General features: G+C 39.3%; 1 protein-coding gene across 1 annotated transcript in view; it reads left to right on the forward strand.

Annotated features, from left to right (window-relative positions):
* SEL1L3 (SEL1L family member 3) overlaps positions 1-17,882 on the forward strand; it is a 32,485-nt gene extending 14,603 nt beyond the window's left edge. Inside the window, exons 11-23 of the mRNA XM_069856201.1 lie at positions 734-853; positions 1,488-1,628; positions 2,727-2,789; positions 3,948-4,124; positions 5,704-5,831; positions 6,468-6,551; positions 8,922-9,012; positions 9,122-9,206; positions 11,264-11,373; positions 12,037-12,164; positions 15,051-15,153; positions 15,249-15,321; positions 16,647-17,882. Of these exons, the coding sequence (XP_069712302.1) occupies positions 734-853; positions 1,488-1,628; positions 2,727-2,789; positions 3,948-4,124; positions 5,704-5,831; positions 6,468-6,551; positions 8,922-9,012; positions 9,122-9,206; positions 11,264-11,373; positions 12,037-12,164; positions 15,051-15,153; positions 15,249-15,321; positions 16,647-16,813 (1,470 nt within the window). The 3' untranslated portion in view covers positions 16,814-17,882. The remainder of the gene's footprint in view (positions 1-733; positions 854-1,487; positions 1,629-2,726; positions 2,790-3,947; positions 4,125-5,703; positions 5,832-6,467; positions 6,552-8,921; positions 9,013-9,121; positions 9,207-11,263; positions 11,374-12,036; positions 12,165-15,050; positions 15,154-15,248; positions 15,322-16,646) is intronic.
* The last annotated feature ends 3,291 nt before the right edge of the window (positions 17,883-21,173 follow it).

The raw sequence follows: 21,173 nt of genomic DNA on the forward strand, positions 1-21,173 counted from the left end.
GTTATGTTTATTAGGCAACTAATCTGCTGTTTCAATAGCTAAGTATCATGAAGTTTGTGCAAAAGATGAATTGTTCTCTCCATACTTATACTTTTTCTGTAGTAAAATATAAATATTTGGCTGTTAAATAACTTTGATGAGGTAAAGTTACGGTAAAATTATTTTAGAATGAGCTGCTAAACAGGAGGTAACACAGCTTTGTTGGCAAAGAATACTCAAGGTAGGCTGGTACTAGGATCCTAGGTTATCAGAAAGAATGGTTATTATATAAAAAATAGAGAGGTTTTGATTGCTGAAGAACTAAAACACAGCAGGCAGCCACCTAGACAAGAGTGCTGTAGGGCAGGTCTTCTTCAAGCTTTCCGCCAGTCTTTTTTTTATCTTATAAGGCAGATTTCAATAAAAACTAAAGAGTCTAAAAAGGCTTAAAAGCACTTTTTTTGCCATTAAGTACATTTAAAACTACAAAGGTGAGATTTTTTTTTCAGTTCTTGACATCTTGGCATATCTTCCCAGTGTAGAGTGGACTTAAAGTTTTGTAATGAAGCGGTAAATGTTTTTTACACTGGATATAAGGATGTTTGTTACGCAGTGGCCAGCAGAGGGGTGGTGAGAATATTAAAATCCAGAACTGATCACTTATTTTTAGGGATAAACAGGGAACAGGCAGCATTTTCATTTTGGTGGCATTTGTATGAATTCATTGTGTAATAATTTGTTTTTCATTCACCAGGCATTTGTTGAAACTGTAAGACTGATGGATGATGAACTGCTAAAAGCTCAAACAAAAGAAAATGGTGATGTCTTTATGTGGTTAAAACACGAAGCAACAAGAGGAAATGCAGCTGCACAGGTATAAAGTAATACATTTCTCCTTTATTGGTTTTATACGCACATCAGGTATGTACATCTAAAGACAGTGTAGGAAAGTTGTGAAGGAGAGCGAAACAGACAGCTGTTTTCTCATTCCACCCAGAATTCTTTTTTTTATGAGCTTGAACTATTTGCCATGTTTCTATCTGATAATATCCAGTCACCATGCAGAAAGCTGTAACAATGATGCAAGGCAGAAGGAAAGAGTAATCAAGACTCACTAGCTGCCTTCTCTGGTCGTTTTCCCTGGGTTTGTATTTGACACAGTGCAGTTACTGCTGCTGATCTGAGACCAGCAGTGATGTGTTGTAGTACTGACCCATTTGCATGCATTGGATCTGCCTTTATCTCTGACCTCTGCACTTGAATCAAGCCAGATTTTTGTGGTACTGACAGTGGAAAAATATAACCCTGCTGAAAATAATATCAGTACATTTCACCACTGAGAAGCCCTTTGACTGTTCCTGATAACCAGTGGTTTTCAAACTGTTCAGGACATATAACTAATTTCTTCACATATTTAAAATCCCTTTAACTTTGCAAAAGTCTGCTCCTGCAATTCCAGTTTCAATACTAGCATTTATAATATCAGTGCTTATGTTGTTTTCTTTTAGCAACGATTGGCTCAAATGCTGTTTTGGGGCCAGCAAGGAGTAGCAAAAAATCCTGAAGCTGCAATAGAATGGTATGCAAAGGGTGCAATAGAAACGGAAGATCCAGTGTTAATTTATGATTATGCCATTGTGTTATTTAAGGTAAGACATGTTTTGTATTTTCATTTCAAAAAATCATTCCTATGACATGTATGTTTGTAAGTTATCTCCAGTGACACACCATGAGAGTGTTTACAAGTATATTTATTACTCTGAAAATGAATCAATAGTTATGAAGCTAATGTTGATTTTTACCAGATATGCACAAAAATTTTAAAGAGCAAGTTGAAAGCAGTTTAGTCACTGTGTTCCTAGCCAGGTTCAGCATCAAAATAAATTGTGGATCCTAATATTTCCTAACAGCTTGTCACCTTAAAAATCTAGCTAGCTAATAAACATAGGTCCTGGTGTAGAAATGTAGGTGAAAGTTTGATCTTTTCTTAGAATGAACTATATGAGATCTCTGGGAATTTTTTTTTTTTTTTTGAGGAGGAATTAATAATCTCTGCATGCAATTAGTTTTTCCAGGCTAGAAGCAGTAGACAGCAGAGGCAAAACTCTGGCATAACCCCACCTGAGTCAAATTAAGTTGTGTCAGCTAAGCAGTGTCGCCCGTAAGACATTGAACGGTACTAAAGGTTAGAGATACTAGTGAAGAACTGGTGGTTTTTCTCATTCCTTTCACAGTGGAGGTCTGTTCCCAAAATGCTTTCTTAGGTTTTGCTTGTATTAATTTTGACCATGCACAGTCTATTTGACCCGTGTCTGGAATTAATTTATATAGATATGATCAGCATAACTTCTGTGTATTTCCTCAGTAGGCACTCTGACATGCTTTTTAGGAAAGCTAAGAGCTATTGCTCATTGCCAAGTTGCAACCTATCCATGCACCTTTGCATGCTATTCATTCTGCCTTAGTTGCTGAAAATTAAAGATCTGTAATATTATTTACCATAAAAATCACTTGGATCAACTGGTGAAATATTTTCTTCCTAGTCTGAATCATTGAGATTTTGTAAAGCTGTAAATGAAGCATAAACACAAAGCTGCTTTTTTTTCTGTTGTAGCTGTTTAAAGCTGAAAAACATCTGATAAATAATAGTTTTGGTGTTAAAACGCATATTGAATGTGCATATGCAAATTTTCATCAGCCTATATTCTGTATTTGTAAATGAAGACTTGCACACATCCATTTTCTAGGGCCAAGGTGTGAAAAAGAATACAAAACTTGCTTTGGAACTGATGAAGAAAGCAGCAGCCAAGGTAAAATGTAGTAAGTGTTTTATCTTAGAAGTCCTATACCAGGTGCCAATACTAATGAACTCTGATTTATACAAAATGCATATTATCTTAATTTGTGTAAATACTAGTAGGTTCTCCCAGTGTCTTCACCATGAATGGTAAAAGCCTTATTTTCCCAAACTGGGAGAACAAACTACTCAAAATCAGCCAAAATTTCTATGAAAGAGAAAAACAAATTCCCTCTATTTATGTCTTCTGAAGCTTGTTAGTAGTTAAGTGACTTACAGAGTGAATAGTTAATCCAGAATATGGTTTTGCCTATTTTCCTAAGCATTTTCTTTTAGACCATGGTAGGTGTATTTTTTCACAGGAGTGCGCATCAGGTTTGAGCTTTTGACAAGGTTATCCCTCCAGAGTGAGGTAGAGATAATTTATTGGTATGGAGTAATTTGAACTGCTGGCATCCTTACAGGCATATGACCCACAGGTTTAGGGAAGGAGACAATGACTCATTGCAGCCAAAATAAAAACTATGTCCCAGGAATATTTTTGTCCTTTTGATCCATAATTACTGAGGCAAAGATGCAATTTATAGTATGTAGTGCTGTCTTAAGCAGATCTGTATAGTGTTGGTCAAATACATTTTGAAAACAGCATTGCAAAATTCTGTGTTCATTGCTTCCTATTTAGTCTTAGGGAGATGTTCAGATGTTCTAGTTTAAAAGTGGGTTTTTTTGATTGCTAGTCCTGTTGGACAGGTTCTGGGAGTGCAGTTATTTCCCCAGTTTCTCTTCTTGCCTTTAGCATACCCTCAGTTCCACCGCAGATGCGCAAGAATAGGTGTCCCATTTCAGCTTTACAGACGTGATGGCTAATAAGACAGTTGAAGTTTGTTCGTGTCACCAAGTACAAATCTGAATGCAGACAAAGATAAGACTGTGTGGAATAAAACGACACTGGAGTCTTACTCCTCATTCTTAATATGAGGCCACAAGGAAAAATAGCATGAAAAACCCAGCAAACCTTTTTATCCCTTTGTCCCAGAGCAGTGTAATTTTGGCTGAACCCATGTGCCAGGAGTCTAGACAGCGCCCAAAGTTGGGCAGCAGATTGGAATTATGAAGTGAACCAAAGCAGAATCAAATGTGTGACCTGAGCCTGCTTTTTTCCTTCCCTAAGGGATTGCCCCAGGCAGTGAATGGTTTAGGATGGTATTACCACAATTTTAAAAGAGACTACAGAAAAGCAGCTGAACATTGGTTAATTGCTGAAGAACTGGGAAATCCAGATGCATCATACAATCTTGGTGTCCTTTATTTAGATGGGATTTACCCTGGAGTACCTGATAGAAATCAAGTGAGTAAATATTTAATAGTACTATTTCTTATATTAGGGCCCAGTTTAGAAGCTTTTGCTTCATTCTGGAGACCTTTGTGTTCACACTGAGTCAGATTTTGATCTTTTTACCATAAAGAAGGGTGCTACTGTGGTATTCATTCAAATTACTTAGAGAGTTGTGATTTCATTTAGAAATGAAGCAGGTGCTGGTTTAGTTCCAGGGACACCAGTCAGGGTAGTGTGTATTCTCACATCATGTGATCCTTTCCATTTCCCTCAATTTTAGATTGGAAGGGATACAGGCAATGGGTGCGTTCCACGATAGATGAAAACAGCAGAACCTTGTCCCTAAACTTGTGAACAGCCATGCTTCATTCACATAGCTTCTGTGAACCTCAGAACTGCAGAAAAACACCTTCAAACCAGACTTGCGTGTGTAACTGCTTAATACAGTCCTGATAGATTGCACTATTTTGATTTGTCTTTCCATGGCATGGTCCAATTATTTAATTTTGCACAATGAGAAAAGTTATTTTCCCCTAATAGGAAAGGTCTATTTTGGTTATATTTCTTTTAATTAACTTTACAAAAAATGCTTTGTGATAGTTCATGACCAACAATGCAAACATGGTGGGATAGGCTTTAGTAAATGGAAGCAGACCTTGTGCTTGGAACTGAAAGATGTTTCCAGTGTGGCCTTAGAGTTCTGAAATCTGGATATACTCCAGACAGCACACATTTCTGCTGCCAATAGCAGCAGTAGTCACCAACATATCACCAACACGTGTATTTGACAAACAAGTTTTCACTTCCCGGGGGACCAAAAATACACATTTCAAGTGGACTGATTAGAAGAGTTACCCCTAAAAATATCCACGTTTCTTTATTTACCAAAGCCACAGGAAAGAAGTACTTTGTTACATCTGTGATGGATATTCTGAAGTCCATGCTGTGACTCACAGAGAGCATATATCGATGGGGAAAAATTTCCTGAAATAAATTATTTCAGGCTGTATGCTGCTTTCGTTTACATTACAGATTACTGTTTCTGAGTGTAAAAATGGAGTCACACAGCCCTCCTGCTTCTGCGGCTCCGGCCCTGCCTACCCAGCCTGTGTTATTTTTTATAAGCCAGTTTCAGAGGCTTGAGCACTGTGTTTGTGTCTTATTGGACATTGCGAGTGTCTCCACTGCTCCTCAGCCTTCACTTACATATTGCCAGTGCAAAAGTCCTGTTCTGTGCCTCCTCTGGGGATCACTTATTAATTTCCCTCCTAGTGAATAGCTCATTTTACTTTCGTCAGCGCACGCAAGATTTTTATTCTACTAGATGTTGTTTACATATTTAGACACTTTTCTGTTTGACATTCAATGTATTATCAGAATTCATGTTTTTAAAAACCTTTTTCCAGCCTAAGCTATCAAGAAGTTAGAAGAAAGTAATTCAGTTCACCTTAATACGTTAAAAGTAGTTAAACTGGCTTGCCGTCATGAAACAATTGTCTTTCAATTAAATTTGGTTAGGTGAGTCCCGGGAAACAAAACTCAATAAACATTAATAATACGGAGTTGTTAATTGTTTCTTGTTTCTTCACAGACAGTTGCTGCACAGTATTTCTATAAAGCTGCCCAAGGAGGACATATAGAAGGAACTTTACGATGTTCTCTGTACTACATCACAGGAAATATGGAAGACTTCCCTAGAGATCCAGAAAAAGCTGTAATGTAAGGAATGAAACCATTTGTTAAAGCAGAATGTATTTATGGTGGGATTATTTTGATTATCGGTCATTCTTAAGTCCATAGCCCAAATATCTTGTACTTCATGGTGCTTACCTCCGCAACAGAAGGTGGTTCTGCAGTGAAGTTAGATCCAAGTGATTACATTATTTAAATGATCAGTAGGTTTTGAGAGATGTTGAGTATTTTTAGTACTTTCTTTTGGAACAACTCTGAGAGATTGTGTCAAACAATCCTGAGAGGTTATATCTAAAAAAGCCGTGCTTATTTGATTTCAAAAAATATCAAGCTCCTGATATTTTGCATCAAGAAAAAGGCAGATAATTAGTTATAGCATACCTTAGTAAGTGTTTGTGTTTTTTTTAAAAAACAAAAAGAAAATAGTTTTGCTATGAAAAACATAGGATGTCTTTGATATGCTTAGAGATGAGTGGACAAAATGTTCTCATCCAGTCAGCAGTTACAAAACTAATCCAACAATTACTGTGAAATCCCATGGTTTGCCTTAGAGAAGAAGTCAGAAAGTGATCCCATATCCTTTTGTGTCCCTTGAGTCAGTGTGAGTTGGGATCACATTGCTGGAGCACAGCTGTTTATTTTTTACTGTTTTCTTCTCTACAGCTGGGCAAAACACATTGCAGAAAAGAACGGCTACTTAGGTCATGTCATCAGAAAAGCTCTCAATGCTTATCTGGAACTTTCATGGTATGTTTGTTTTGTTCTCTTCAAGTTCATTTTCTATTTTTCACTTACTTTATAGCCTGATAAAAAATACCCAACAAATAGCAGCACTGCTGAAATCAGTAGCAAAATACCTATTGACATAAAGGGAAGGAGGAGTTGACCTGAAGCTCCATTCAACAGTTTTGACAGAATCAAGAGCAAAAGAGGGAGCTCATACAGTGAAATGGTGGTGTATCTGCTCCCTGTGATTTTCATCCCATAATACTGTAGCATGTAGTGTGCACTGGATTAGCCAGAGGAACAAACACCTTTCATTTTTAATATTCTCTCTGTTCCAAAAACCATACTTTGCTTTCTTCTGTGTAATTCGATGTCATGAAAACTCAGACTGCTGGGTTGTTTTTAATGTATATGATTAATATTATCTTTTCTTTAAAGTATAATAGGAGGTTACGGTATACAATGAGCCAACCAAGAGGTATCAAAATAGCCTCCAGGTTAATGGTCCATTTTTGCAGTGACTTGTAGCCACGAGCATCAGATTCTGTATGTGCAGGCATCAGGCTGTCGTATGTGTTTAAGGCAATGGCTTGCTTTGTCCTGCAGCCTCCTCCTGCTAGTACTTAATTAGTGCTTCAGGCTTAGGAGATCTACAGGAAACTGTTAATGGACTGTTCTGGAGTAACTCATTCCTGGAAGAAGTTTCTTTTTCTTCAGTCCATCACAGGCATTTCTCCTGAGACTTCACCTCACTTTTCAACACTGAAAAACTCTCAGTTAGTTTTTTTGTAGCATATTCTGATGTACAAGCCTGTGATTCTACCCAGCTCACTCTGTGTACAGTTGCATGAAAGTCCTGTGCATTTCACAGGTAGAACCTAAAGATCCCAGAAGGTCTGGTCTCAATAGGTAGGAGGAGGATACTGCTGGAGTCCCACCTAAGATGCTGGTTACTGGGAGTGTTTGGGTAGCTACTTAGAAATACTGGTGCTAGTCACCTTTGATTTTAGGAGTATGTTCACATTGAAATCTTTGCTTCTGAATATTTCTTCATATATCTTGCACAGGTGTAAATTATTACACTGCCAAGCAGACCAAGTAACATGTGTTCCTCAGGCATAGGTGTTAGCAGCCACAGGTTCTGCACATTTGTTAGTTATGGTAGTTTGATCCTCAGAGACTGATTTAAAGGCCTTAAATGTAGTTTCTTTTTTGAATTGCTCTTTGAGACTTAAGGATCAAAAGAAGTAACTTCCCAGCTTAGGTATCCTGAATTCCTTCTGTCGTGCCAGGTCTCCATTGTCGCAGGTACAAGGAAGAATTTGTAATCTTGCAGAAGCAGTTGGGAAATAGGAGGTTACACCTGCTAATTCTGTAAGGGCAACTGCTTTCACAATTTCATTTAAAATTTCTTTGCTTAAGCACCTACTTTTGAAGTGAAGTGCTTATTTAGTCATATTTGCTTCCAGTTAAACAAGCTATTGGACCCTGAAACTTGCCATGGGTTTAACATTTGTGTTGTGGAGAAAATTACTGGAAGGGTGACCCTTTATTAGGAAGCTTTAGTAGAAAAAATGTACACCAAGTGGGTTTTTTATCTTGTCATTTTTAAACCAAACACATGATTTTTAAAGACTTCCTCTTAATTTTGAATGCGTAGGCTTCATGATATTGAGTAGATGAGTGTCAGAGAACATGAGAGAGAACATGATTCCTCTGGAATCACAAGCAGTGCTGTATCACTGTACTGCAATACTGAATTACTGGACTGCAAATGTAAAATTAGCTTTTATTACTTACTTTGTAAGTAAGTGAGGTGCCCAGAGTCCATAGAGGGACTGAGACTGGTTTTTTTATTGACACATTCAAATGTAATGAAACAATTCCTGTTCCAAAGAATGCATAGTCAAAAAAGACAAGACAAACAAGTCAGAAATAAGAGAGTCAAGCATACCAAAGAGTACTCAGGTGAATGTTTGACGGGTGGGTACACAGGTGAGTTAATTAGGGATTGTTATAAGTGGAGGCAGTAAGTCTTTTAAACATGTTTTATCTGAAACATTTAAATAGATAATTTGGCTTCGTATCAATTCAACTTTATCATCAGATTTGCACGTAGACTAAATGCACGCTGGAGCCAATATGGCTTTAGTGCAAGAGAGAAAATGCTGCAGAATCTCAAGATCCAACATGCTTGTTACACCATGCATTGCCAGGAGATGTAGCTGTTGCATGGGTTTGCCAGCCTTTTGCTTTTAAACCTTGAACCACAATCTTGCTCTTAGGCGATTTCATCGATTTATTTAGTTGGTTTTGGTTTTTGTTTAATTTAATTAAAATGCCTGTTATTTTTATATAGGTTTTTCATTGATGTATTTTGTCTAACACTAGGCATGAAGCTCTGCTGCATTATATCTTAGCAGCTGAAACTGGGATTGAAGTATCACAGTCAAATTTGGCACACATCTGTGAAGAAAGACCAGTAAGTAAATGTATCCACAACTCATTATCCTAAAAGGAACACTTGTTAAAAATAACGTGATCCTAATCTCTTATCTGTGATGTGAATGGATGAATTATTTTCTTTCCAGGATCTAGCAAGGAAGTACCTAGCAACTGATTGCGTTTGGAGATACTACAATTTCTCTGTTTCTCAAGTCAATGCACCTTCATTTGGTATGTATAAAGAATTCTTTCTGAATTTTATTTTCACCTTTTTTTAAAAGTTCGAAAACTGTTTGTTACAACTTCTGTGCAAGTGAGCAAGGTGTTTTGATAGGACTATCAGGAGGAAAAATATATTTAAGTGCTAGGTTTTAGTACAGCTTTTCTAATAATTTCCTTTCTGTGGAATCAAATAGATGAAATTTGAATTAAATAAAAAAGCAAAGCTCTGAGAATTGGCTAGATATTTAGGAGCCTGAGCAATTGACTCAAGGTTTAAGAAAAAAAAGTAGCGGTAGACTTTAGGAGCTCATGCTGTTTAGTTTATCAAAGAGAAAATCCAAAAGCAAATATACTTCCATATAGTAATTGAGTCATGAGGAACTGACGAAGGCTAAAAGATTCCTTATCTAATTTATTATTAGTTTTTCTGTTAGGGTACAGAGTTTATCAACATTGGCACGGCTTGCCTTGGGGAACTAAAAGATTCTCTGTTTAGGAAAATAAAAAAGGTTGGCAAGGTTTATTTACATCTAAGTTACATTCCTCCAGCCTTAAATTTTACGACGTCTGTAAGTTTAGTCACAAAGTCATTTTGGTGCCTTTGAAAGAGGTTTTTCTGCATTTGAAAAAATTCCTCTGATTGTCTTACAAGAAGGTTTAAGTGCTTTGTAATAAGCACGTGGAAAAGTGAAATGTAAAAGTAATTTAAGCTATTCATTTAAATACACAACAATGTGGAAACTGAATGCTACATTGATACAGCCTGAAGCCGCAGGAGCTGACAAACCCTGTTAGCTTTTGTGAGGAGTTTGTAGATGCTTTAGCAAGGTGCAGTTTAGATGAACCTTTGGCAGATCCACTGGTACAATCTTACATTAGAGAAGCTTCTGAAGGTCATACTCATGGCATGAGACTGTGATCCTGTTTAAGTAAAGGAGAGAAAGCTTGCTGACTTTAACAGAGGAACAATTGTATTACTTTATGTTTTCCTCACATAAGTAACCAAGGGGAGTTTTTTCTTAGACCCCTCTCTGCAGTAGTGGAGGATCAAATCCCCTAGTGCAAGGTGTGGGACAGAGAGAGATAGGAGCTCACAGGGTGAACAGAGTGAACTCAAGGACATTGCCTGTTGCGGGACTGCTCTCTGGGCCAGGACTGGTACGATGCAGTTGTTATGGCTGAGGGGAACTCTCTTCTTGATGATTTACTACAGCATTCATGGCCCTCCACTCTGCATCTGTGCCAGCCAGTCCGCATAGTCTTTCTGCCTTTACTGTCAGTGACTGACTTGCTTCCAGAAAGAACTCTGCTACAGTCCACTCTAAAAACAAGCGGAATTTCTAGGTAGCTGCCATGGACATGCAAGGCAAGGTGTAGAAGTGTTTCAAACTGTTGGAGGAGAGCTTGGGTCATTAAGTGTAGATATTGCCATGGGAGTTTTTAAACTCTTTAGCATAGATTAGTGCTGTGTCAAGCTCATTCCTGTCTGGATCTGTGCCCAGTCTGTTCACACACTTTATTACTGTACAGTACAATAAGATGCTTGGAAAATATTTACTGGACCAGGAAGATTCTATATCTACTATTGTCCTGGGTTGGGATGGATTTGGAACTAATGAAATTATAGTCAGCAATGTTTTGTAACTTTTGAGGTAGGTTCAGCCAGCCATGGTGACAGGTACAGAGCAAACACTTAGCATGTATTTAAGTCTCATAAAGTTAATAGGGCTAACCTGAACAATAAGGCTACAGTTTGTCCAAAGACAGATTCAGCAAGTGAAGAAGGAATGCAGTATAAAGTCTCTTAAGTCTCAGGGTTTTTTAAAGCAGCAATATCATTTACTAAATTACTTAAAGAGAAACCATGAGAAATTTCATTCAGGATAAATATTTTCAGTAAGCAGCTTCACTTAAAGTAGCCACTGAGAAAACCATAAAGAGTACCTTTTTTTTTATAATATACTGCTTTAAATAGAAGTACTATTACTAACTTCTCCATCACATTAAGAGTTGATTTATCCGTTTCTACAAATACTCTACATGGTTTGCTACTGTTTTTTTCACAGCTTATTTGAAGATGGGTGATTTCTACTACTATGGTTACCAGAACCAGTCTAAAGACCTTGAGCTCTCGATGCGTATGTACGCACAAGCTGCCTTAGAGGGAGATTCACAGGTAGGTGAATTAGAACAAGTAGTTGTAAAGTAGTTATGAAACATTACAGTTTAGAACACACTGAGGATTCAGCTCAGATTATTTTGGTTGGCTACATCTGCACTGAAGAAACCTGCTAGAATAAGTTATAATTATTTCAAAATACTTTGTCAAGTCAGTAGGTTGCTGCCTCACAGTAATAGAAGATAAACCTAGCATAGATGGTCAGTCCTAGAATCGGGCCATTTTGAAAGCTAAAGGTGAATGCCCTAATTCAGCGTTACCCTACCTTGGTACAACTGATTCTGTTGTGACCTTGCTATTTTTGCTACTGCAAGGGGAAAAACTGATAGCCTGATGAGTTGTATTCCAGTCCTATCCTCTGCTCTTTTAGGATATAAATAAGACTGGCCCATTTCCCGTGCTGTATTGAGTGATTTCTAGGTTAAATTCACTATGAGGGTGGTGAGACACTGGAACAGGTTGCCCAGGGAAGTTGTGGATGCCCCATCCTGGGAAGTATTCAAGGCCAGGTTGAAGGGGCCTTGAGCAGCTGGGTCTAGTGGGAGGTTGCAGCTAGATGATCTTAAAGGTACCTTCCAACACAAACCATTATATGATTCTCTGAAATATACATATGAAAACTGGATGGTTAAAAAGTGTATGCTTTTTTTTTATTGTTAGGGTTTTTTTAATTTGGCCCTTATCATAGAGGAGGGCAACTCCATACCTTCCTACATTCTGGATCACTTGGAAATTGATCAGACACTGCATTCTAGTAATACATCACTTCTTCAGGAACTTTATTACAGGTGAGTCTTTTTTCCCTTTTATCAGCATCTTCTGTTTTTCCACACAAGTAGCATTTCACAGAATCACAGAATCACAGAATAACCAGGTTGGAAGAGACCCACTGGATCATCGAGTCCAACCGTTCCCATCAAACACTAAACCATATCCCTCAGCACCTCATCCACCCGTGCCTTAAACACCTCCAGGGAAGGTGACTCAACCACCTCCCTGGGCAGCCTGTTCCAGTGCCCAATGACCCTTTCTGTAAAGAATTTTTTCCTAACGTCTAGCCTAAACCTCCCCTGGCGGAGCTTGAGGCCATTCCCTCTTGTCCTGTCCCCTGTCACTTGGGAGAAGAGGCCAGCACCCTCCTCTCTACAACGTCCTTTCAGGTAGTTGTAGAGAGCAATGAGGTCTCCCCTCAGCCTCCTCTTCTCCAGGCTAAACAACCCCAGAGAACAGTAACTCCAGAGAACAGTAACTCCTACAATTATTAACTCTGTTCACTTGTATGATTTAAGGCAAGATAAGGTCAACATGCTTGAAATGCCTAAATTGCCTAAATATTTTCATTCCATGCCTGTTAAAGAGACCGGGGTTTATGTGGTTACCCAAAGTAGCAGGGATTTGATTTAATGATCCAGGAGGTCTTTTCCAGTTTGGTATATTAAAGTTCCTAAGTTAGTCACTGACAATGTGTGTACAGTCCAAAACTATCTTTTAATGATAAATTCAGCATAATTTAATATAGAACTTAAAAATATGTAAATTGGATAATAGCAGACCTTTCTGTTTAGTCTGCAAAGACATTTTAGCCTGGCACAGATGTTGTGGCACAGAATATTAAATATGTGAGAAGGTTACACGCCTGCTGCCTGAACTGCCTGTGCCAGCAGTTCAGCCTCTCAGCCTCTCCTCATAAGGCCTGTTCTCCAGCCCTTTCACCAGCTTCGTTGCTGTTCTCTGGACTCGCTCCAGAGCCTCAACATCCTTCTCGTGGTGAGGGGCCCAGAACTGAACACGGGATTCTAGGAGCGGTCTCAGTTGACAGTTAATGCATGAATCTGTGGACCAAGAATAAGTTGTTCATCTTTCATTTTGCTACTGAGTGTTGTGTGACCCAAAAAAGTGGAGATGATACCAACATTAAAACCTCATTTCTCAATTGACACTCCACTCAAACTGCTTTTCACTGCAGCCAGCCTGAACTTGTACCCTAAATTACCTCCACTCCGAATGAAATTACCAGTCAGACAAATAGGGCTCTGGGCCAGTCGGTCCATCTGGGGTTGGGACCTTGAACCTGAATTCAACCTGCACTTGCTCAGAACCCATATGCTTTGCAGTGAGAATAACTCCTGAGGTGACAGCACTGCAGGAATTTCCTGTTATAGAATGAATTGTAGAATCGTAGAATGGTTTGAGTTAGAAGGGAGCTTAAAGATCATCTAATTCTACCCCCTGTGCCATGGGCAGGGACACCTCCCACTAGATAAGGCAGCTAAAGGCCCATCCAGCCTGGCCGTGGACACCTCCGGGGGGATAATCCACAACTTCCCTTGGCAACCTGTGCCTCACCACCCTCATGGTGAAGAATTTCTTCCTAATGTCTAATCTAAATCTTACTCCTTCCTCTTTAAAGCAATTCCCCTTTGTCCTATCGCTACATGGCCTTGTGAAATGTCCCTCCCCAGCTTTCTAACAGGACACCTTCAGGCACTGGAAGGCTGCTATAAGGTCTCCCCAGAGCCTTTTCTTCTGTGAGCTGAACAACCCCAACTCTCTCAGTCTGTCCTTGTGTGGGAGGTGCTCCAGCCCTCTGATCATCTTTGTGTCTCTCCTCTGGACCCGTTCCTACAGCTCTATATCCTTCTTATGTTGAGGATTCCAGAACTGGACACAGTACTCCAGGTGGGGTCTCACTAGTGCAGAATAGAGGGGCAGAATCACCTCTCTCGACCTGCTGGCCACACTTCTTTTGATACAGACAGGTCAGTAGTTCCCAGGGTTGTTTTTTCTACCCTTTTTAAAAATGGGCACAATGTTACCCTTCTTCCAGTCACTAGGAACTTCCCCTGACTGCCATGACTTTTCAAATGTCATGGAAAGTGACTTGGCAACCACATCATCCAATTTCCTCAGAGCTCTGGGATGCATCTCATCAGGTCCCATAGATTTATATACATTCAGGTTCCTCAGGTGGTCATCATCATACACTTTCGTTCAGAAGGGCAAGTACTTTATATAAATATATGTATATAAATTATATGTAATTTTGATTTTTTTTTTAAAAAATATATATAAACATATATATACCCTGCACCTCCACTCATCCTTCCCTCCTCAGCTGGGTAGAAAAAGATCAACTGTAGGTGCCTGTGATTTAGCTGTTTAGGTGAAGTCCTAACTGATGGAACTGAGAAAACTCAGCTTACCCCAGAACAGATACCTCGTAGCTAGTCAGCTAGAGCACTCTTCAAGCTCTGACTGCACTGTGTAGGTGCTCAATTGTCTCTAAAGGCAGTTTAGGCACCACTGTCCTGCACAGGCAACTAAATTTTGCATATCTAGTTTTGAATCAAGGCCCACTGCTTTTAATTCAGATTAATTAAAATTATCTTGGGTATGACTTTATGCTCTGACTGCTTGGCAAGGGCAGCCTGGATGCATTGTTGACTAATGAGAAAATAAAATACTACACTCCTAGGGTAAGGTATTCTGTGCTTAGTGAGGTTAATCTGGTATTTCATGAATTTTTACTTCACCATCTGTGAGATAGTGATGATAATATACTTGTTTTTCTGGACTACAAAGGTTTGCTGCAAGCCCACTTGAGATTCCCAGATGACAGATGCCACAAAACTGTAGATGAGGACTAATTAGTTGTTTTAATCTTCTTGTTGTAGGTGCTGGAATAATAGCAATCAAGAATCGATTAGTCCATGCTCATTAGCATTGCTTTATTTTTACATGAGAGTTTTCTGGAACAATATTTTACAATCTACTTTGGTATGTATTGCTCCTTTGTGAAATGCATGGTCCACTTGGAGCACTTTCTTGGCCTTGCACTTCTCTAATATATGTTTTTAAACTTACTGTCACAGATCTACTTCATGGGAACCTTTCTTTTATCGGTTTTGGTTGCATTTGCAGTGCAGTATTTTCAGTCTTTATCTGGTAAGTATTTGTCATAGTAAAACTGAAGAAGGAGGAGTGGTATTTTTATTTCAGTAAAAACTTCAGAAATAAAAGTAAGAATTCTAGACTTGGTAGAGCTAACTCTGAACAGCAACTTCTTTGACACATAAGTTATTTTTTTGGTCATTGAAAATGGCTGGGTGAAGCAAGGCATCAGTTTAAACCTGTTGGTTTTTTGAAAGTTTCCCTTCATAAAGGATGCTGTTAAGAAAAACAGTAACTGCAGGAGATTATGACTGGAAATAAGAGATTATTTCCTATCCCCCAACACGTGGCATTGTTAGAGTAGTTATATAACTTTGATTTGATATATTGCTTCCACAGTATGCAATGAGACTGTGTTCCCCGTTTCATATGACTGAATCCGTTCAGATATAAGGTGGGAGAAGAAGTGAGGTGCAGATTGCTGCTACATGGGAGTAACTTAGGAGGAGGCAGTTCAGCCTCTTCAGGCCAGTAACAGAATCAATAAATACATTCAGTCAGCACCTGGAGATGGCTTCTGTACTAAGCTAGAAAAGTTTGCTGTATGTGCTCTGTTCCAATGAGACAGAGAATATTAAGGGACAGAAAACCAAATGCCTTCAGCCTCTTAAAACATCAATAGTTTTCTCACCATATTGAAAGAAATATCAGAGACAAAACTACATTGCTCAGGAAAGGGAAGAAAAATCCTACCATCACATGCAAAAATAACAAGTCATCATTGAAAAACCATTGTCAGCTTCAGCCAGGTATTTAACTTCAAATCACAAGACAGGGTCTTCATCAGGAAGTTGTGAAGTTCATATTACCAGTTATGAAAAGAATTTCTTCCACTAAATACATTTTCTTATGTTTTGGCTTAACCCCAGTAGACAGCTTAAGGCTATACCAAAAAATAATGGGTTTGATGTATTTGTGTAATAAAACAGACAAAACTGCTTTCCATACTGACAACCTACACCTGCAAGGACCAGTATTTAAAAACCAACAAAATAGCATTAAATGTAAAAAGTTTATTTCAATTTTTGGAATTCTTAGATGTCATTTAAGATAGGTAGGTGTGAAGAATATGCTGATTATGGAAATAATTTTGAAACCCTGCTTTCTTTTTTTACTAGCTATAATTTTTCTAATTTGGGAATCGTACTACATGCGTGCAAAGTATATAGTTACAGATACTCTTCTTTCAATATTTCCTAACCTTTGAGTATTATGTTTATACTGTGATTTTTATATCCGTATAATACTTAAGTGCTGATGAATAGACTTCCTAGGTGCAGTGATCTTTTCTAATCATTTCTTTTGATGTTTTCCCAAAGGCCGTAATTCTCCTGAAACAAGATCAGAACCGTTGTCAGATGAACGTTCTTCCTCAGGGAATAGCAATGAGGATGCTACCAGACTAGGAGAGCAAAATGAATCTACTTTTTTGAATGATTTAGCACAGCAGGAGTCAGACCCTCAGAATCCTCTCATTATGAGCTGAAGTGTAGTTTCCTTAAGGTTGACATCCCATTGGGAAGATGGGATATGAGCAACTATGAATCTAAGAGCTGGCAATGAACCCTATTACTGTCATTAGTAATGCAATCCAACAGTCAAAATTGTAGGGAAATTCACTGATCTAATTTCTCCACTATTGAGGAAAACCTTCCCTGTAATTTATCCAACACTCCAAACAGAATGCTGGTTATCTCACTATACCCATGGAAGGATCACACTGTATTTCATTGAAGAACCGGAAAACAACATGCAAAGTCTTTGTATAATCAAAGAATGAGTAAACCTCTCACCAGTTCTGATGAAGAAGTTTTACTCACGTATCTTATTAAATTACCTTTACTGCGTCTGAGCTTAACTTACTGATGAAGTTAGAGTTTCCCAGTTTGGATCCAGTTCCAGGATCTGCGGCACGCTTGCCAGGGCTTTGGTACATGCAGTGGTAACATTTACTGTTTGGTATTTTATATTCCATCCTAACTCTTTTGATGTAAGAAGTGTTTTATTTTGAAAGAACACCAGGAAGACTTGCAATGTGATTATAACATAGTGGTTGTGCTGGCTAATCCTTGAAAGTTTCACAAGTGTCAGCAGTTTCCTGTTGGACACAACACAATGTTTCCTGCCTTACCAAGAGCCACTGATTATATAAAATAGCTTCCCTAATGAATAAATAAAAGAATATTTAAGTTGAACAGGTGACACAAAGTGAATGAACAGTTTATTTTTTGATTCTTCCATAGATAACATTGGCAAGTATTTATTTCATGTTCTTCAGTAACTCTTAAAGACACCTCTTTAAGTGAACACTTTATGTTAGGTGGGGTATGTGGATAACAAGTATGGAGTGCAAATGCCTTCTGTGTGATTTAAATCTGTCTAGTAAGTGACTGTAGGAATTGATCTGACCTTTACAGCAGTTGTGCATGCACCTCTGCAAAATGATGTAGATCACAGCCTATAAATTGCATCAATCTATGCATTATTGAGGGTCAAAGCCACTCTCCTTGCACTACATTATTTACTCCTGTAAATAAAAATATTTTTCTAATTCAGCCTGTATGTGAAGGATTTTTTTTAAAACACCTATAAGCTGAAATGGTATCTTGCTGTTGCAAATTCCCAAGGACATTATTTAGATGTCTGGTTTCTTATCAAATGGGACAATCATTCCTTCCTTTCTTTTAAAAGAAAGTATTGCAGAAAGTCAGGTGTAGCCTTTGAAAATAAGTAGACAATTGTAGCAACATAGGCAGATGTTGGGTATCAAATGACATCTACAGTCCGACAGTGACGTAAAACTATTAGGACATGCATGTGGTAAATCTTGCTCGTAGTATACTACAATGTAGTAAAACAGAAGCCCTTAGTGAAATATTAATCGCACAGTGTCACTGCAACTTGTGTGTTGAAATCATAGAATCATAAAGTGGTTTGAATTGTAAGGGACCTTAAAGAACATCTAGTTCCAACCCCCCTGCCCTGGGCAGGGACACCTCCCACTAGATCAGGCTGCCCAAGGCCCCATCCAACCTGGCCTTGAACACCTCCAGGGATGGGGCAGCCACAGCTTCCCTGGGCGACCTGGGCCAGTGTCTCACCACTCTTATGGTGAAGAATTTCTTCCTAATGCCCAGTCTAAATCTCCCCCCTTCCCTCTGGTCCCTTCACTACATGCTCTTGTAAAAAGTCCCTCCCCAGCTTTCTTGTAGCCCCTTCAGGTACTGGAAAGCTGCTGTAAGGTTAGCCAGAGCCTTCTCTTCTCCAGGCGGAATAACCCCAGCTCTCTCAGCCTGTCCTCAGAGCAGAGGTGCTCCAGCTCCAGGACTTCTATATCTTTGGGTTCCTCAGTTGTTCACGAACCTGATCTTCCCCTACAGTGGGAGGGGCTTTACCCCCCCTGGTCACCATCTTATTGTTCATTGACCCAGGAGGGGTGAGGAGAGCGGTTGCAAGGAAAGACTGAGGCAAAAAACATTAAGTACCTCAGGCTTCTCCTTATCTATTGATACAGGGTGACCGGTTTTGTTCATCACCTTGGCAACTACGCTGAAATGGAGGTTACTCTGGGTTTTAAACTGCTGCCATCACCCTACACTGCACACCTGCAGGGTCAGCTTGGTGTCAGAGCTCAGCAGGAGCTCACATTACACCTGCACTGAGGCTGGGGGCACGGGGCTCAGCGTGGAGGTTTATGAAAAGACCCAATTCCTATGCCAGAAGGCCAAATTATTAATTACAGTAAAAAAAATTGAGTCTATGCCTAAATGCAAGTTGTAGGTGTTACAAGCAGCTGCACAAAGGTAAGTAAGTGAGCAACAACACTGGAAAAGATCAGGAGTAACGAGTAGCCAAAATGGAAGGCAAGAAATCCCACGCATAATTGCAGTATGTGCTTACATTACTGTAAACTTGCTGTAAATTAGATATTCTGAAGTACTGAGGTTCCAAACTTGAATCGTACCCGTGCTATGTGGCCCTTGACTTAAGAGACTTGGGTTGTTTGGTAAGTGCTATCAGATGCCCATCCACCTTTGCGCATCTTAATAATCCCTTGGAAGAAAACTGGCTGCAGCACATTGGTTTATAACCATTCATTGATCTTTCCTCTCTGCTAATTGCTTCCCTCCCTGGTTCACATTTTCCAATTCCTGTTCTCCTTCATTTCTCCTCACTGACCTCTCCTTAATCATTCATCAACCTTCTAAATACCTACCAATATTCAGCATCGCTAACTGCTCTTATCAGTTCTGCCAGGTGAACTAGTAAATTAGCACAGCCTAGCATTGTTTTATGGCAGTCCAACAAGTAGGAACCCTCATACCTGCATGGTGTTTTCCATCTGTTCATTATGGCATGGCCCAAGTAGTGGATTTACACAGTAGGTATCATTAATTGTGTAAGTTGTAAGCAAATCTCCCTGGCTAGATTTGTATTAATAAACTAATCAAAGCCAGGCTCTGTTGTCTGCTGTGATTTGCTAAACACCTCCTAGAAATCCAGTTGCCTTGTATACTGCTTTTGGAGAACAGCCCTAGACCATAAAACCTCTGCTGTTTTCTAGGAGGATTCTACTCAAACCAGCCTCCAGTTGGGTCAGGAAGCACATCACCAAATATCCAAGATGATCACAAACCAGTGTTCGAGCATATCCTTCAGGCCTTGTTTAGATTAACTGTGCAGATGAACTGAGACTGCTGGCCATTCCACACCCAAGTAACTACTGTAAAGTCAGTCCCTTTGATTTCACCAGCCTGCTTATCGATGTGTGCCTTCCAGCAATCCAAATATACTCAGAATTGGTTTGAAGGCTTGCTCTCTTGGGACAGCCTTTCCTAAATACACCAGTACTGACTGACTGCAATGATAAATCCAAGTCTCCACTCACGCTTTACTGTGTTTCAGGAAGATCAAAATGTAGTTTTGCCCCTTTGGTCTGCAGACCTGGTCAGGAGCAATAACACCCTCCCTACCTCCTCGTCTGCTGCCTTTCCCAGTTGCCAAGGTTTAGAGATTCACATCTGCTCATCACTGTTGCATTGTTCTTCCAGCTCTTCCAAGCCACATCCACTTCCATGTGGACAGCTCTTCTGATATTATTTTCAAGTCAACCACAGCTTGCTAGTCCCAGAAAACAATAAACACAATTCAGTTGGTTGCAACACCAGTTGGGGAAACCCAGATACACCTGTTCTAATGAAAATAGCTAGAGTTGTCTACATTAAACAAATTTGAGGAGTTGTGGAGAATCAGAAGTCTTATCTCTAGATATTTTTAAACATTTACTGCTTAGCTATGTCTAGTTCCAAGTACTAAGTTACATATTAAAGTCACCAGCAACCTTCAGAAGCACCAATAGGCCAAGATTTTGGAGTTAATTTACTGACCTGGAAAGCAGCAATAAAAGAGAGACATGAATCCAAATATTCCATAGCCTAGAGAAATTCTGGCCAGGTTCTTCAGGTACCCAGCTTGGACTAACAGTATTAAAAGTGGTCTCCTACACTCATTAAAAGTATGGAGATATCCTTAGAGAAGATGAAATCCACAACAGAATTGACAGCCACGCAGAGATAACCAGATGTAACCTCAGAGGCTCTTGAGCCGGGTCCAGAGGCAGTCTGGCAGCAGTGCCTGTTTGTCCTAGGCTAAACTCTTCTGTCTTGTGTGGCACTGCATTATTGCACTGTGTAAACATAGCCTCTGTGCCTTTCCAATATTAAAAGCAGATAATAAGGTTCACTTTCATAACTGGCATATCCGGTGAGAATACGCGGGAGATCTTTGGTGCACAGGGACTATCAGCACCACACAGGTTTGCACAGAGGAGGAGCATATGACAGAGT

Source organism: Phaenicophaeus curvirostris, chromosome 4 (assembly GCF_032191515.1).
Source record: "Phaenicophaeus curvirostris isolate KB17595 chromosome 4, BPBGC_Pcur_1.0, whole genome shotgun sequence".
NCBI classification, from domain to species: Eukaryota; Metazoa; Chordata; class Aves; order Cuculiformes; family Cuculidae; genus Phaenicophaeus; species Phaenicophaeus curvirostris.